Source organism: Xenopus laevis, chromosome 6S (assembly GCF_017654675.1).
Source record: "Xenopus laevis strain J_2021 chromosome 6S, Xenopus_laevis_v10.1, whole genome shotgun sequence".
Lineage (NCBI taxonomy): Eukaryota > Metazoa > Chordata > Amphibia > Anura > Pipidae > Xenopus > Xenopus laevis.
In genome coordinates, this window is record NC_054382.1 from 36,059,790 (window position 1) to 36,078,608 (window position 18,819).

The window sequence follows — 18,819 nt, forward strand, 5'->3', positions numbered from 1 at the left end:
AGTAACATGACCCTCGTGTACCTGATGCTAAGAGCAGATATTGAATATGCTACATACCACAGTTTGCATATAGACCTGGCAAGGGTGCAAGTACCTTGTGGTGCAATTTGTGACTTTTGTGGAAAAGTAGTGAAAAAAAATACCCGGTGTCAGTGTTATATTGCCACACTAAATTAACATGAATTAGGTTTAGGGATCCCTTTAAAATGTGTTTTAATGACAATGAAAAAAAGCAGCAGAAATCACCTGTTGCACACTGGTGTCAGACTGTATGTCCTGTAGATGCAACTGGAACCAGAAAAAGGAAGATACCATTGCATGCCAGCAACATTCCCAGGGCACAATGACTTCTTCTTTGTGTTCCTTATGTACTGTATCTTGTCCTGTAAAATGAAAAGTAACAGTCAAATGATATACAGTACAAATCTTATTAGCGTTACCACAAAATTGTGAAAATAATCTACAGAGGTGCACCAATATTGAGCTGGAGAGAGTGCAGAGACGTGCAACTACATTGGTTAGAGGGATGGAAGACTTAAATTATGATGGTAGGCTGTCAAGGTTGGGGTTGTTTTCTCTGGAAAAAAGGCGCTTGCGAGGGGACATGATTACACTTTACAAGTACATTAGAGGACATTATAGACAAATGGCAGGGGACCTTTTTACCCATAAAGTGGATCACCGTACCAGAGGCCACCCCTTTAGACTAGAAGAAAAGAACTTTCATTTGAAGCAACGTAGGGGGTTCTTCACAGTCAGGACAGTGAGGTTGTGGAATGCACTGCCGGGTGATGTTGTGATGGCTGATTCAGTTAATGCCTTTAAGAATGGCTTGGATGATTTTTTGGACAGACATAATATCAAAGGCTATTGTGATACTAAACTCTATAGTTAGTATAGGTATGGGTATATAGAATTTAATTAAAAGTAGGGAGGGGTGTGTGTGTGGATGCTGGGTTTTCATTTGGAGGGGACTTTGTCTTTTTTCAACCTAATTTAACTATGTAACATTAATCAAGGGAACTTTTTCAAACTGCTGATAACTACAGTGGACTTTTGTGAATTTGTGTCTTTTACAGAGGGGCAGGGATTCCACCCACAGAATTCCTCCTACAATGCAAAATGCATGGCCTTGCACCCCACACCCATGATGCACCCAGTCCATGACAGTAGCTAGCAGACCCAGGCATGTGGGGGTTTTAAAGGGGTAGTAAACCCTGCTGCACTTTACTTCTCAGCCAAACGTTACTCGGTTCTTGTTGGACTACAAATCTCATAATAATGTAACATATAATGAAGGTTGAAGTACGCTGAGAGCTGTAGTCCGGCAACACCAGGGTTGTATTCTTAAAGCAACATATATAAAACTTTTCCAAAACGTTTCCCCAAATCTCCTCCAAAATGCAAAAAAAAAAAAATCTTCCAATGAGAATCCCAGATGACCTGTTTCAACTCCAGTTGCAGGAACAAAGAACATGGAGCCAGATTGAAAGTTTCCCAGCACTGAATAAGTCTGTCCTTTATCCCCATGTTTGATTCCAGTGTAATATAATGAAGACAAAAATTACCTCTACGTAAGAGATAATGTAAGATAAGAGCAAGATGCCTGACATGGTACTGGGATTCAGCATTCTTATTTGTCAGTTCATTTGCATGAAGTTTTCTGATCAGTAGAATTCTTATAGGTGATTTTTTTGCATCTAGAATTATGCTTTTCGGCAACAACTATGTATAGAAAACTAGGGGGAGCTGTGGGACACCAATACAGCTGAGTTTACAAGGCCTTTAAGTTTTTCAGCAATGTGGGCACAATGAGTCTGTCTTACGTGTGGGTTTAAAATCACTTTAACGAACATCAGTAATAAAAAGCTTTTTGTATTTTTCTTTTGTTTTTTTTCTCTCTACAAAATACAGTTTTACTTTTATGTTTCAGCTCAAAAAAATGTCAAAGCAAAACAAAAATAGTAGGAGAGTGATTTATACAGTTTGAACAGAGCAGCACAGACAGGGCACCTGCGGGGTAATGAAATAAAAGATGTTATGGGTTTTTTTTCAGTTGTAGGAAACCACAGAAACCAATCAGCAGGAGGCAATTACTCTTTAAAGGCAAACACTGAATTGATTGATCTGGGTTACTAGACCTCAAGCAATTGTTGCATATGTTATTACCCTCAACTACAATGAACAGTGATATCTGATACATCATAAAGGATCTGCACATCTGTACAGCCATGAAGTTGAAATGGGTCATTATTAACCCTTTAGATCCATCAAATATCTATCAACTTATAAAAAAAGATCCTGGTGCCAGTCAGTAATTAATGCTGACCACAGGACTAAAAGGGTCAAAGCAATTAGCTAATAATTCATTAAGTTTCAATTTGAAGTGCAGTTTGGCCAATCATGAACTGTAAAGGGGTTGTTCACCTTTGAGTTAACTTTTAGTAACACAGTAGTAACATAGTAAGTAAGGTTGAAAAAAGACACACGTCCATCAAGTTCAACCTTTTAGTTTTTTTTTAATCTGCCTAACTGCTAGTTGATCCAGAGGAAGGCCTCTCCAATTTGCATGATAGAGAGCGATATTCTGAGACAATTTGCAATTGGTTTTCAGTTTTTTAATTATTTTATTATTATTATTAGTGATTATTTTAGTTATTTAGCTTTTTATTCAGCAGCTCTCCAGATAAAAAAAAACTATTAAAAAAAATAATGAAGACCAATTGAAAAGTTATTGAGAATTAGCCATCCTATGACATACTAAAAGTTAAAGGTGCAGTGTTGGATTGGAGCACTGTGGGCCCACTGGGGCTGCGACACGAAGGGCCCTCCTGGAAGCCAACGGTGGCCCCCTTCTGACTTCCAAACCAACCCCCCCGAGTGAATGCGCATACGAAGCATCACGTCACCTCATGTGCCTCCTTTACTTCAGGGGATTATGTTTTGGGCTTCTGTACCAGCCCAAGGCAACAATAGCACTTTAGCAGTAAAGATCTGTGTCTCCAAAGATGCCCCAGTAGCTCCCCATCTTCTTTTCTGCTGATTCACTGCACATGCTCTATGCTGCTGTCACTTACTGAGCTTAGGGACTGACTCACAATATACAGTACACATAGAATATAAATGTCACAATATAAGGCGGATTAGTAATTAATACAGATAATTACAACATGGCAGCACAGAAACCAGTGCAATTAGCGTCAGAATTTAATAATCAGCCCTGTAGCATCAGCTTATATTACAGACAAACCTCATTTTCTGCTTGATAATTTGCAACGACCCCTAAGCTTAGCTTCTCAACAGCTGCTCAGAGCCCACTGAGCATGTGAGTGTCACGGACACTTTCCAAGGTGGTGTCAAAAACTGCACCAGTATTAGGGCATCACTTGCACAAAACAGTAGGCACTATATTTTGCAGTATATGCAATGATTATGAAAATTTTAGGGGCAAAAACTATGAACAGTGTGGGAAAATGAAATAAAATGACAAGTGTTCACGTTAAATCTTGTTTTAAAACAGATCATTGATTAAAGACCCAGTTATGAAAGTAAAGAGGATTCATAGGTCCTTGTCTGAGTGACACCCCCCAAATTTGAAACTTCAACCTGCACAATATGGAGTATAATCACATGATAATGTGAAACAGTTGTTTCTGTTAATGACATGGAGGGCAATAGTTGAGGGACAGTGGCAGACCCCTGAAAATATATTTAGAAAGTGATTTGTTTGGCCAAGGAGTTCTTTATAAAAACTTTTAAATATCTTTATTGCACATGGTTAGGCTGGAAACTCTCTATTCAATCTATATCCAATATTATATATAGAAACATATAGCCTAATTTTATTGAAGTGAATCCCTAAGCAATCTGGTGATTTCGCGTTTAATCAAGTATATCCTTGTACTTGGAAATTATTTATCAAGAAGAACAAATCACAGCACCCACACAATGGACTGAGCCCAAAGGCATACACAGCTCTCCATGGTTTGGACTCATTCTTAGCATTCCTAAGGAGGTCAGCAGTTAATAGCTTTTGAGTGTGAGGTTCTTACCAGCACCCCTGGTCTTCTATCCCTCAGCTCTATTGTAGTTTTCTGAGGATCTCTGACCCTCACCACTGGCTGCCGATTTCTGTCCCCTCCATTGGCCTCTTATCCATAGCCCTCAACACTGGTCCGTCATTTCTAGCCATCTCCATCTGCTCCTATCTTTGGCCCCCTATCTCTGGGCCTAAATGCTGGTCTCTTCATCAGTCTATGGCCCTCACCACTAACCCCTATATTAAGGGTTTTTTTGCCCCCAACTTTTGCCATCACCCAGGCCTACCAATTCCATTAGCCCCTACCTTTGGACCGAACCATTGTTCCATTTCTGATGAGCTACATCTGACCCTTTCTTTTGGGCCTTTCTTTGGTCCTCACCACCACCCCCCATTTCTGTCCTTCTCCATCAGCCCCTTACTTTGACACTCACCATTACTGGCCCTCACCACCAGCCCCCTACTTTTATCTCTTTACATTAGCCCTTTGCCACCAGTACTCAATTTCTGTCTCTCTCCATTGGATAATACTTCTGGTATTTTCCATCAACCCCTATCTTTGGCAATCATCGCTGACACCCCATATGCTGCCCTTTCCATGCACCTATCTTTATTAATTGCCCTGGCCCTTTCCACAAGCCCCTGTCTCTGGTGTTTAACTCACTAGATCTCCATGAAAACCATGAAAACCATATAATTGGCCCATCCCTTCTATTTGTTCACAGCAGGATCTAACTTTGTACCTGGAAGAAGGTCCTAATTTCTCTCCTGTCCTAGTGTATAGTGCTTTTCCTTATGTTATATATGATCTGTTTGGATACAGATATAACTAAAGGATTAACACTTAATAACACAACAGACCAGAATTAGATGATAATAACTGTATGGTGTAAGATGTCACTGGTATTAATACATACCAAACATCATTGATCCAGGAAGTATGCTCATTGCCATATGGAGTCAGGAAGGCAGAATATAATTATTATATGTGCTTACTTTCTGGAGCCAATTTAAGGTGTAGGTGGGCCCCTACAGCCATCCCAATAAAGTTTTAATAGTACTACACCTGTACTAGACAGGTGAACTAGAATATACTATGTAGCAGAGTTTTGTACAGTGTTAGCCACAGATTAAAGCCAGAGAATACAAAGCAAGTCATACCTTTTATTGCTAATTAAATAGATTTAAAAACACAAGCTTTCAGGAATACCTAGGTCTCTGCTTCAGGCAAGGCAGGCAAAAAGTTGATGGACTGTCTTTTCCAAAGTAGAATTGGGGTCCAGTTGCACCGCCCTATACGAACAGTCATGGGAACAAATACAACAATTACAAGAGACATAAAATAAAACACATAAAATTTATAGCGAATGGATTGAAATGAGGGTTTAGCCATTTTGTAGGTATGCAGTCAATAGTTACAGTAAATGAAAGGTCTGATAGCGGGCCAAGTGATGTAACTACTAAACAGCAGACCCTGAGGCTGCATAGGGGAGTGGGCCTGATGGCATGTTCTGCTATATTGTACTCCGTTCACCATTGAGGCTGGGTTGGCATGGGAGCGGTGTGATTGTGGCTAAAGGTGAGCGTGGGGGAAATCATTTTATGACGCATCAGTACTGTCTTTTCTATAAATGCAATTTTTCTTTAAGTCTAAAAACCATAAATACTTACAACCACAAGGTGTCACTACTACCCTAAGTAATGCCTTAGTAACGCACATTCAGTAAGATTGATTCTTACCGTATACAGAACTTTAGATATATTGATCAAAAATGTGATAAGTTAAAATCAAGTACATTTGTAGGCACAACATTCAGGCAAGTGTTAATTCCGTGGAGTCTTTGCATCCCTGTACTTTGCACCTGGCAAAACAAGCCTCAAATGTAAACCTGCTAAAGTATAAAGGAGCTTGCAGACACATGTACAATTTTAGATATAGTCTTGATAGGTGCAATTACAAATGCAAATTTGCATTCAACAGGGTTAGATTATCCATTAGGCAGATTAGGCCTAGGGCCCGGCAGGTACTAGAGTCCTAGAAACTGGCCCTATATTATCTGGTGCGGAACAAGTGTGGAATCTGCTCACATCACATCTGCTCATGTCCCTTTATCGTTTACATGACAATCAATATTAAATAATTGCCAAAGAGATAGGGTGAGAGCAGAGGCAAAGTCCAGCAGCTGTTATTTATGGGCTGCGCTCTATCTAAAGGGTTGATCAGGTAAATTCTTCAACCGATCAGAGCACAACTATTCAAGTCTGCTGCTGAATCCACAGAAATAGTTGTGAGTCTGGCACCATCAATAGCATTCACAAAAATGTTTCTGTAGTATTGTGATTCATTCAATACCGATAGCAAGTCCTTGGGAACTCATCTGATTTTCCTGTACTTATGGCACCAGTGCTTAGAATGTCAGTGTAATGGGTGTAGGGAATAGAATTCCTGCCGCACTACATACACAGTCGTTCACAAGACAGAAAATTCACAGAACTTGCCACTTGTTTCATTAGTTGCAAGTAAAGAAATTCTACAGATTTTAATTAATTTAGGTGTAAGAAATCACACCATGGTTCCTTGTCTTAAAAGCATGTATGCCCCCCCCCACCAGCTATCTAAATACACAAATATATCTCAATAAGTTTCTGCTAGAACAGCACGTCACATAAATGAATTATCCAACACGGTACCAGTACACACACTGTAACTCTGTAAGACTAAACAGTACCTTGTACTTGATCCAAACTAAGATGTGATTCATCCTTATAGGAAGCAAAACTAGGCTATTGGGATTATTTAATGTTTACATTATTTTTTAGTAATTTAGGGTACAAAGATCCAAATTAAGGAATTGTCTGGAAAGCCCCAGGTCCCAAGCATTCTGGATAACAGGTCCCATACCTGTACAGGCAAGCAATGACAACAACATGAATGATGTTTGTAATGATTATGCCACTTCTGCACTCACAGCTTAACTGCCACCCATCTCATTTCAGATAGTGGTTTAGCCCAACTTCCTTACTGGTGCAGCTCTCTTTCCTAGTGTCCTGGTATTGACTGTGAAGCTCCATCCGCCATATGTCTAATGACACCTTACTGATTGGCTAATCACTTTCCCATCATGCCCTGGAACTGACTCTGGAAGAAACTGACTGTTAGCAAGAGTAAGCAGTGCAGCAAATAGGATTTCCCATCAGCTACAGCCAATCAGTCTGCCAGCTCAACATAATGAAGTTTTCCCAGGTAAGGACACCACCAAATTCCTTTACCTCAAGTGGGTGGGTCTTACCATAAAGTTAATAGATTAGGGGTGTGCCCTTTGGTGTTAGGTTTGTGCCAGAATCATCTTTACTGTAATCCCCAATTTGCTGATTTGGACACTGGGATCACATTGTGTTGCAACAACAGCTAAAGGCTTTCAGTTGGGCAGCCATGCTAGAGACACACCTACCCCAGACATCCATGTGCAAAATTGATCACACCTACTATGCCCCCTTACATTGTATTTGTACTAAATCATGTTAATTGTGTTATTAAATTGTGTATGGTAGCTTCTCCGGTAAGGCAAGCTGGAATCAGTAAGACTTTAGAGCAGGGCTTTCAAACCTGCAGATTGTAGCTATATTTGAACTGCAAAGTGACCGTTGGAAAGTGACAGTTAAATGATTGTCCACTGCAGCTTTAGATGAGAGGTAGGTGCAGGACAGATTTACTAGGGGTAAATAAGAGAGGAAATTATATTGCATTTGTACTAAATCATATTTTAATCCCATTTTAAGTATATATAGCAACTTTTTCAGTAAGACAAGCTGGAATCAGTAAGACTTTAGAGCAGGACTTTCAAACCTGCAGATTGTAGCTATATTTGAACTGCAAAGTGACCGTTGGAAAGTGACAGTTAAATGATTGTCCACTGCAGCTTTAGATGAGAGGTAGGTGCAGGACAGATTTACTAAGGGTAAATAAGAGAGGAAATGATATTGCATTTGTACTAAATCATATTTTAATTGCATTTAAAGCAAGTATAGTAACTTTTTCAGTAAGACAAACTGGAATGAGTAACACTTTAGAGCAGGGCTTTCAAACTTGCGGATTGTAGCTGTATTTGAACTACAAAGTGACCGTTGGAAAGTGACAGTTAAATGATTGTCCACTGCAGCTTTAGATGAGAGGTAGGTGCAAGACAGATTTACTAGGGGTAAATAAGAGAGGAAATTACATTGCATTTGTACTAAATCATATTTTAATCCCATTTTAAGTGTATATAGTAACTTTTTCAGTAAGGCAAGCTGGAATCAGTAAGACTTTAGAGCAGGGCTTTCAAACTTGCGGCTATAGTTAGCTTCAGAGAGTTGATAGATTAGTTAACGGAGTCAAATCGTAACAAACAAAAAAACATAGCTTCCCGTATATGAACAGATAGGTTGCCCGTGAAAGTTGAGTTGGTACAACATGGCAATTGGGATTCTAGCATACCTGTATTCGGTTTCAGTTTTCTGTTTGCCCTATGCATGTTAGAGAAGATCAGGTATTATCACAATGACAAAGTGGTTTGATTAAAGCCATAAGGGAAAGTGTATTTAATCCAGGGGTCCCATACTACATGAAATCGTTTTTGTTTATTGTGTAGTATTAGTTAGTTTCTCCATTATAAAGGTTGCGTTTATTTTTGCTTTCAATTCTCCCAAAATGTAAGGTAGTGGATAGCCGTGATTTTGCTATAATTTGCTTTGCTGCTGTAAAGATGTGTTATCAGCATATGTGCGGGTACTGGTATATCTTTTATTTTACAGTTGAGTAACAACCTTCAATACCTTTTAGCTGCCAAAGGCTGAGAAGTTGTTCTTCAACAAGTGCATTGTGTACTAATTAAATACCAAATGGAACAATCCTTCCGTTTTTGTAATATTAACTATTTGAATTTCGAATGGAGGAGACCTCAGACTTTCAACTAATTCTTAGCAGCAAAAGTATGGCAAAAATTTTAAATTTCCAGTTAGAACTTGCACACTAAAAGAATCAAAGAGGGTGGTACTAAAATAAATATTTTTATATAACAAAAAATCACATATATATTAGGCAAAATAATGTATCTTAGACATAGCACCAGACAGTTTTTAGTTGCATACTCCCTCAACTACTACAAAAATAGCACACGGAAGCAAATATATTGGCCAAAAAATGACAATTACCCAACAAGTGTCCAAGCTGGGGAGAGAGGAGAATAACTTACCAAATGCCAGACTGCATAGTTCCTTATCTGAAGAAGTACATGGCATGTAGAGACCCAAAATAAACCTCCAATATACTAATTTCACGGCTTACGTTTAAAAAAAAAAGCACAGGGACCCTTGAAAACCAAATACTGATTTTTGAAACTACACATTCTGCTGAAACTTAGGGTGAATATTTCTTTCTACTCCAAACTATGAAGCATTGCTTTTCTAAAGAAAATTACCAGTTAAAATTGCTGCAAGTCACTAAACTGCACTAAATATGAACAGAGGTCTACTAAAAAGTTTAATACCCAATATTCATAGATATATCAAAGTAGGTGGTATGTGTAGGACATATTCTGCTGTATCCAACATGGCTAAGTACTAGTGATGGGTGAATTTATTCTGCAGGCGAAAATTTGGGTGTTTCGCCGCCAGCGAATAAATTTGCAAAATTGCAGTGAAAATTCGCCAGACACAGCCGTCAATTTGGACGCTGGCGACAAACGAAAAAATCCCAAGGCACACAGGGTCAATGCAAGCAAGCTGCCTTGCGTGTTTATTGCGAAGTACAAAGTTTCGGGGTCACGCCCCTTTCTCACTTTTTTGCCATTCATTCTTTCAGAATAATGTCAATTGAGGTTTCCCATGTTTCAAAAAACTTGCAAACTGTTTTGTTCTTATTTAGGGAGGCCCATTTATCAAAGTCCAAATTTATCTCAATATTTTCTGAAAACTACTCTGGCCAAATCCGCACAGGTTTTTTTCTCCTTATATATCAATATACTTTCCCGAAAATTTTCTTTGCGGGATAAAACCTGAAAAAACCTTTTAAAAAAATCCGATTTTTACCCGAAAACAACAAAATCTTTGGATTATTGCACAAAACCCAGCACAGATCAAGATACAGTGGGGGTTATTTATCAACACTGGTCAAATTTGAAAAAAATGCTGCTTTCATTGTTCTACTTGCAGCTGGCTTTAAAAAGCTATTCGCTGATTGGTTGCTAACGGTCACTGCCCATGGGCAAATTTGCCCAGTGTTGATAAATGAGCCTCAGTATCTTTGGGACTTCTCCCATTGACTTATATGCAACCTCGGCAGATCTGAGATACCAGGATTTTCAGACTTTTTTCCATTCTCGGGGTATAATGTATATTTTTTGTATATTTTTATTTAATATACAAAATACAATAAATACCTAAAATTTTGTGGGCTTTTTTTCCCCACTTAAAATTCAGGAGTTTAATAAATAACCCCCTAAATGATTGGTGGGGTATCCCGGACCCATACCTGGAATATGGATTTTTTTTTACTACAGTGAGTATTAATAACAGCATTTGGTCCCCTTGGTCAGTCTGACATGGGCACAATTGATCAAGTGCTGGACCACATAGTCCTATGCATTAAATTAGTCCTCATCTTTCCACATTTTGGTCAATGGTCATGTGAAATCTGGGTTATTTAGCAAGTGTAGATAGTGTTGCAGCTATTCAGGTTATTTAGTTTTCTCAATAGCGTCTATGTTTGCCACATTGTGTACAGTAGTGGATTATATATTATCTCACTGGAAGTTGCTGTCTGTGCAAACGTAGTGAATAACAAAGGCCTAAGTGTGGGTTGAATTTTTTTCTTTTAGGTGTCTCAGTCCAGCTGCTATATTATATTGTTTAATGTTGGGGAAATGAACCTCCCTCTTTTAAGGTTCCACTGTTGCATTTTTATAGGCTAATTCTTGGTTTCATCTTGTTCCAGATGAACTCACTAAAAATTTGATTTAGTTTTCCAATGTCAATTCAGGCAGGTTTTGTATTTTGTATAATATTTTGGGGAAATTCACCATTATTAATTGATTGGCTCTGCCCATACAAGAAAGGTGATGTACTTGTCATTGTTTGGTTTCCTGTAGAATTTCCTGTATGCAATGTGTCATGTTGTATGCATATATATTTATGTGGAGTCTTCTGTTTTTGTATTTGTTTACTCACCCCCACCCCTTCCATATGTTCCACTTATGCCCCTGATGAAGCCGTGATAATGGAGAAACATGTAGGGAGTCATAGGTGGATGGTGTTGTGCCTAACTCCCTATGCTGTCCTACTAACGATTAGCTGACAGCTAGCGAACATAACTCGACAGAAGGAGGTTGTGTTCTTTAGGTAAAACTGAATATACTTCCATGTGGAGTTGTTTATTTTGTAAAACTGCAATACAATCAAATAGACTGAAATTACAATATGCAATTGCATGTGGCATTTATAAACACATTTCAGAGAAAGAACAGCTAATACTGACATTGAACATACAGTGATGCAATGCACAATAAATCTAACAAATAATATGCAGACTTACAAGCATATATGTATGGAGGGAAGACAGATGAACTTCCTAGAACACTCCTGAGAGGTAAGATGGCTCCTGCAGCCTGAGGGTGAAACTTTATTAACAAACTTTATTAACAAGTGTAAGACACTTCATGGTTCCTTATGAGAGGAGCTAAACTGCAGTTACGCAAATGACCACTAGATGTCTTAACACAATAGTCCTGTGATGGACAGCACACTCCCCGCCTGGCGTAAATATATGCCACTATAATATACCTAAGAATTACTGTAAATTCAATCCGATAACTTTTTACTATGAAAAAGGACAATCAAATCTGAAACAGGTCGGAGATATACTTTAGCAACTCCGTGGTTAATGACTTTAACCTCCACTTTGCGAACTTTCCCATCACCACTGGGAATGGCTTTTACAATAAGACCCATTGGCCATTCATTGCGTTTAGCTTGAGGGTCTTTCAACAAGACAACATGTCCTTCTTGAACATTTGGTTTCTCCTCTTTCCACTTCCTTCTTGTTTGAAGTGATGACAAATACTCTTGCTTCCAACGTTTCCAGAAAGTATCAGCAAGGTTCTGAACTTGCTTCCACTGACACTTGTAAAGATCTTTCAAAGTGAACTCACCAGGTGGTGCTGATATAGGACAAGCTTTCTGAGTCAAAAGCATTCCTGGTGTAAGAACTTCAGGTTTCTCAGGGTCCATTGAAATGTTAACTAATGGTCTAGCATTCATTATGGCCGTAACCTCAGCTAACAAAGTAATCAGCACTTCATGTGACAGTCTAACATTTTTGCCTTGTGCCAACATCGAGTCTAAAATACGTCTGGCTATGCCAATCATCCTCTCCCACACTCCTCCCATATGAGATGAGTGAGGAGCATTGAAGGTCCAAGTGCATCTCTGTTCAAAAAGGTAATTTTGGATCTCAGGATCTTCTGAGTTAATTTGCAGTTCCTTGCAAGCTCCTACAAAGTTTGTTCCATTATCTGATCGGAATTGCTTGACTGGTCCACGGATAGACAAAAATCTTCTTAAAGCATTAATAAAGCTTGAAGATGACATGGATTCAAGCACTTCCAAATGAACTGCTCTGGTACTTAAACAAGTGAACATTACAGCCCATCTTTTGCTCTGAGCAGAATGTCCTCTAGTATAGCGATACATCACGTTCCAAGGCCCGAAGACATCAAGCCCAACATGTGAGAATGGAGGGGCTACAACGTGCCTGTCTGGTGGGAGATCTGACATTTTCTGTTCCTGCACCTTTCCTCTCAACATCCTGCAGATAACACATTTATGAACGATACTGGAGACTAGTTTTCTAGCTCTTGTGATCCATAGGCCTGCCGAACATAATGCACCCTCAGTAAAATGACGACCTTGATGTGCTACCTTCTCATGGTAATGTTTGACTAAGAGGGTGGCTATATGATGGCTGGCTGGAATTATGAGGGGGTGTTTCTCACTCTCGGCCATGTCTGAATTAGACAAACGCCCTCCTACTCTGAGTAATCCCTCTTTGTCAATTATAGGATTCAGACATTTGATCAGGCTTTGATCTGTGACTTTCTTCGTCCTTGACAAAGACTTAATCTCTTCTGAAAACACCTCTTGTTGGACACATTTGACAATGACAGTCTCTGCTTGCAAGTAATCTAAGGGATGGCATAACTTTCTACAGCAATGCCAGCCCTTACATGAATCTTTTTGTGTGTTGCTAGAAAATGACTTGCTGATGTGAATAAGTCTAGTTATGCCTCTCACAAGAGATTTCCAATTTGAAAATCTGAGAAATCTATGTGAGTCTAACTGACGTTCATGTACCTCAGTTGCTAAGGCTGTCACTTCGGGTCTGATCTCACTGTCAGAACCAGGTTCTACGAGGTCAAACGTATTGGCTTCAGGTTGATGACTTGTGACTGAATAATACAAGAAATCTGGACCTGAAAACCAGTTAGTATGTTTAAAGTGGGTTGCTTGAATTGGTCTAGTCCCGTGATCTGCTGGATTTTGAATAGTGGTAACATAATGCCACTGATCTGGACTAGTGGATTTTCTGATGCGATTGATTCTGTTTGAAACATACACATAAAATCTTCTGGAAGTATTATGAATATAACCTAGTACAATTTTACTGTCAGTATAATATTCAACTGCGTCAGGTTCAAAGTCCATTTCTTCAACAATTTGTTCTGCTAACTCAACTGACAAAACTGCTGCACATAGCTCTAAACGTGGCACTGTATGGGCTGGTTTAGGAGCTAGTTTGGATTTTCCCATAATAAAGCCAACATGACATTGACCATCGCTGTCTGTAACCTTGAGATATGCTACAGCTGCTATTGCCATAGTAGAAGCGTCAGAAAAAACACATACCTCCTTTCGCCTTGTAGCTGTAAACAACACTGGCACATAGGGTCTGGGAATGCTGAAACCTTCAAGATGAATCAAATCTTCTGTCCACGTTCTCCATTGAGTCTCTTTGTCTGGAGAGAGTGGGGTATCCCAATCACATTGATCTACTGAAAGCTCTCTAACTAAAGCTTTACCTTGTACAGTGATCGGAGTCGCAAAACCAAGTGGATCATAAAGACTATTCACTGTGGCCAAGATACCTCTCCGTGTGAATGGCTTTACTTCCCTGGACACTTGAAAGGTGAAACTGTCAGTCTGTAGGTTCCAACTTACTCCTAGACTTCGTTGAAGGGGCAAAGGATCAACACCTAGAACAAGGTCTTTTAACTCTTTAGCCCTGTCATCTGCAGGAAATGCTTCCATTACCGCACTTCTATTTGATGCTACCTTGTGCAGTTTGAGATTTGATTCTGCCAGCATGTCTCTGGCCCTCTGCAAGAGACTGATTGCTTCAGCTTCAGTAGGCACAGAAATAAGTCCGTCATCTACATAGAAATTTCTTAAGATAAACTGTTTTACGTCTTTGCCATATTCACTTTCTCCACGCTTCGCTATTTGTCTGAGTCCGTAAGTGGCTATGGCTGGAGAAGGACTATTCCCAAAGACATGTACTTTCATTCTGAACTCTGAAATTTCCTGGCTAAGGTCATTGTCTTGGTACCAAAGGAACCTCAGGTAGTTGCGGTGGTCTTCCCTAACCATGAAACAATAAAACATTTGCTGTACATCAGTAGTCACTGCAACTTGTTCTTTGCGGAAGCGCATGAGTACACCCAACAATGTATTATTCAAATCAGGTCCGCTAAGAAGTACGTCATTCAGTGAGATACCTTGATACTGAGAACTTGAATCAAAAACCACTCTGATCTGCCCTGGTTTTTGAGGGTGATAGACACCGAAGATGGGTAAGTACCAACTTTCCTCATCTGGTTGCAACGGTGGAGCGGGCTCTGCTTGGTCCTGGCTAAAGATCTTTCGCATAAAAGTAACAAAATGCTCTTTCATTTCAGGTTTTTTTCTGAATGAATGCTGCAAAGCAAGAAGTCTCTTCTGAGCTTGCTCTCTATTGTTTGGCAATCTAAGACGTGGTGAACGAAATGGTAGGGGTGCTACCCAATGATTCGTTTCATCGATAAACATCTCTTTTTCAACTATGTCAAGGAACATGTTATCTTCAATTGACGTAGCAGGTTTTTCATCATTTGGAGTTGTAACAAACACATTATGGTCTAAACTGTCCATGCTGTGAGTTGCCGTTTTCACATAGCATAGAGCGGGGTTGAAAGGCCGTTTGCAAGCATTAAAGTTTTCTTTTATTTGCATAAAGCTAGAGCATGGGCTGAATAGCGAAGTGCGTCCACTAGGTAGTACATTTGTCTTGAATGAGTTCACACCCATTGATGGATGAGTTCCTCCTAAACATACTTCTCCAACTATGACCCAACCCAAATCTAAACGCTGTGCATAGGGGGCGTTATGGGGTCCATTGACTTGTTCACGTACTTTGTGAACCCTCAGGATATCCCTTCCTAACAAGAGGAGTATTTGAGCATTAGGGTCAAGTGCAGGAATTTTGTCTGCTAATGATTCCAAATGAGGAAAATGCTGTGTAATCTCAGGTGTTGGTATTTCTGACCTGTCATCAGGTAACATGTCACACTCGATGAGAGTGGGAAGTTCTAACTGTGATTTCCCGTCTATAGACTGAATAGTAAAATTAGATACCCTACGCCCTGTTTTCACCATAGTACCTGAGCACGTTTTTAGAGTGTAGGAAAATGCTTCACCACTAATGTTAAACACAGTAAAGAATTCAGATTTAGCTAATGAACGGTTACTTTGATCATCTAATACTGCATACATGTTTACAGAACAGTCAGGTTTGTTAGAGGGATATACAGTTACTAAACAAATCTTGGAGCAGGATCTGGGCCTTGTCCCTTCTGCACATACCTCTGTACATTTGGATACAACTGTGGATGAAATAGGTTCATTGTCCTCCCCGCCATGCTCTTTGACGGTTACAATAGTCTCTGATGTCCAAGGAGCTGGGCCCGGGTGCAGTGCTGAGATATGCTGGTCACTTTTGCACTCACTACATTTTATATTGGCCTTGCAGTCTTTAGCAAAATGTTTGGTGGATGCACAACATTTAAAGCAGATATTATTTTCTTTCAAATAAGCTTTACGTTCGTCGATATGCTTGCTCCTGAATCCACGGCACTTTGACAGTGGGTGAGGTTTTCTATGGATCGGGCATGGACTATCTGGGTCCAAAGATTTCTTTTCAGAGTTAGTAATCTGCACAGCTGAATCCGTGGCTAACACCTCTGTCCTTCTGACCGACACGGAAGGTCTGTTACCATACTTAGCTCCTGTCTTCTCTGTGTGTGCTGGCATCTGGTTGCTGTACGTTGAGAATATGAAGCTTCGGTCGTTTCTGATTTTTGCTTGGTTGACAATAAAGTTGGTGAAGAAACTGAATGGTGGGAAGGGAACGTGATTAACTTCTTTGTACCTAGAACCTTGAGAAATCCACTTATCTTGCAGACTATATGGAAGCTTTTCAATGATCGATTTAACCCCACGAGTTGTATCTAGGTATGCCAGTCCTGGTAAGTAGCCTTCTGTTTTAGCTGCATTCACCTCCAACAATATGTCGCCAAGTTCTCTCAACTTTAGATTGTCTTTGTTAGACATTTTAGGGAAATCGTCCAGTTTTTTCATTAGGGCATTTTCAATTACTTCAGGGCTGCCGTAACAGTCTTCTAGTCTCTGCCACACCATCCTAACCCCAGCTGAAGGGTTATGAACGTGCACCGACCTGATTCTTTGAGCCTGCCGAGATGAATCTGGCCCAAGCCACTTTGTCAGCAAATCTAGCTCTTCTCTGGCTGTGAGGTTGAGATCTCTGGTGATACCTTGGAATGATGTCTTCCATGCCCAATAGTTCTCTGGACGATCGTCAAATGTTAAGAGGCCTGTGCTTACTAATTCTCGACGAATTAGGTATTTCGCTAGATCATTTGACTCTGATGATCCTAAGGGGACATTTCTCACAGAGGGCGTATGATAACCCGGGTCACTTGATGGATACTGAGGATTAGCATAGTCCATGTTTTCTTGAACGCGCACCTTTGAAGCTGGAACATTTTTTGAATCATCATGAGCAGCAGGGGGCGCCTCAGATGTATCTGGAACAGGCTGCTTATATGTTGAGTTATGGAACTGTGGAACTGTGCTGGAGATGGGTTCAATAGAAGGATACTCTGTTTTGACTTGGTCCAAAGTGTGTTTCTGTACATATTCCTGAGTTCTCTGTACTGGATCATGAATTGCTACTTCTGGAACATCGTGGAGCTGATCTCCTTCCAAGCCGAAAGCAGTCTCGTATACTGCAGCCTCTGCCGATGCTGATACTGCTGCCTTTTGAATCTGCAGTATATGCATATTAGCCTCTAACTCCGCTTTCTGTCTGATCATATCGGCTTCTTTTTCGACATATGAGAGCGCTGCGCGTGCTGCTTCAGCTTTTGCTCTTGCTCTGAGGCCTGCAGAGCTTGCAGACGATCTGCTGGAGTGTCCTGAATATCTGGAGCCAGACACGTGGGACCTGGTCTCATAAGTTTGTTGCGAGATGTCCATACTCTTATCTGGATTCATGATGTATGAATTCAAATGCAGCTCTTTATCTTCGCCTGTTACGTATACGTATGCTTTTTTACTATGCTGTCCTACTAACGATTAGCTGACAGCTAGCGAACATAACTCGACAGAAGGAGGTTGTGTTCTTTAGGTAAAACTGAATATACTTCCATGTGGAGTTGTTTATTTTGTAAAACTGCAATACAATCAAATAGACTGAAATTACAATATGCAATTGCATGTGGCATTTATAAACACATTTCAGAGAAAGAACAGCTAATACTGACATTGAACATACAGTGATGCAATGCACAATAAATCTAACAAATAATATGCAGACTTACAAGCATATATGTATGGAGGGAAGACAGATGAACTTCCTAGAACACTCCTGAGAGGTAAGATGGCTCCTGCAGCCTGAGGGTGAAACTTTATTAACAAACTTTATTAACAAGTGTAAGACACTTCATGGTTCCTTATGAGAGGAGCTAAACTGCAGTTACGCAAATGACCACTAGATGTCTTAACACAATAGTCCTGTGATGGACAGCACACTCCCACTTGTTCATTATGTGGATAGGCAGGTATTGTTCAGGGAAAAAAACGGAAATAGGACTTCTATGTAGCTATTGTTAGCATGCATATATGTAGTTACTGATGTGAGTAAAAAAGAAACACAAAAACCATCCACGTTATGCGGTTTTTAAATATATGTATTTTAAAACAATGTCCGGCAGTGACAAGTCAGTGAGTATGTCTAAGGGTAAAGCATATGGATCATTTTTTTATTAGCATAATTGATAATAAAGATTACGTTTTAAACTGTTAGAGCATTATGGCGCAATATATCCAACATCTATGGCTGAGCACATCCCAGGGGTTTGAAAGGTTCTGCTTTTGCTTCATTTGACGTATAATTATATTTATATTGTAATTACAAACCTGTGGATGAGCAGGGGGTGTTGTGATTTTCAGCTCACCTTCTTAGTGAAGGTGCCACATTGTCTGAATTGTGAGAGTCTGGTGGGAACAGTCTATGTGTATTGGTGCATGATCTGAAATTAGTATTTCCTCAATTTTAGCCTCATGTGTATGAAGGAAGAGATCTTTCTGTGTCAGTATGTGTATTGCCTTTCCCTCTCAAGGCATCCAGTAGA

At 39.8% G+C, this 18,819-nt stretch overlaps 1 protein-coding gene and 1 long non-coding RNA gene across 3 annotated transcripts in view; both read right to left on the reverse strand.

Annotated features, from left to right (window-relative positions):
* Positions 1-18,819, reverse strand: part of LOC108719941 — a 133,559-nt gene that overhangs the window by 14,847 nt on the left and 99,893 nt on the right. For both annotated transcript variants that reach the window (XR_005962187.1, XR_005962186.1), the window contains exons 2-3: positions 5,250-5,332; positions 247-383 (exon numbers count right to left, since the gene is read on the reverse strand). This is a non-coding gene — a long non-coding RNA (uncharacterized LOC108719941). The remainder of the gene's footprint in view (positions 1-246; positions 384-5,249; positions 5,333-18,819) is intronic.
* Positions 11,343-18,438, reverse strand: LOC121395027. The gene is made up of 2 exons (XM_041567511.1): positions 18,007-18,438; positions 11,343-17,858 (listed from the first exon to the last, which is right to left on the reverse strand). Exon 2 carries the CDS (start codon positions 17,678-17,680, stop codon positions 11,876-11,878), a length of 5,805 nt encoding a protein of 1,934 aa, XP_041423445.1. The 5' UTR covers positions 17,681-17,858; positions 18,007-18,438; the 3' UTR covers positions 11,343-11,875.

Excerpts from the sequence above, each read along its gene's own strand:
- LOC121395027 (XM_041567511.1), bottom strand. The coding sequence starts at position 17,680 with ATGAATCCAGATAAGAGTATGGACATCTCGCAACAAACTTATGAGACC.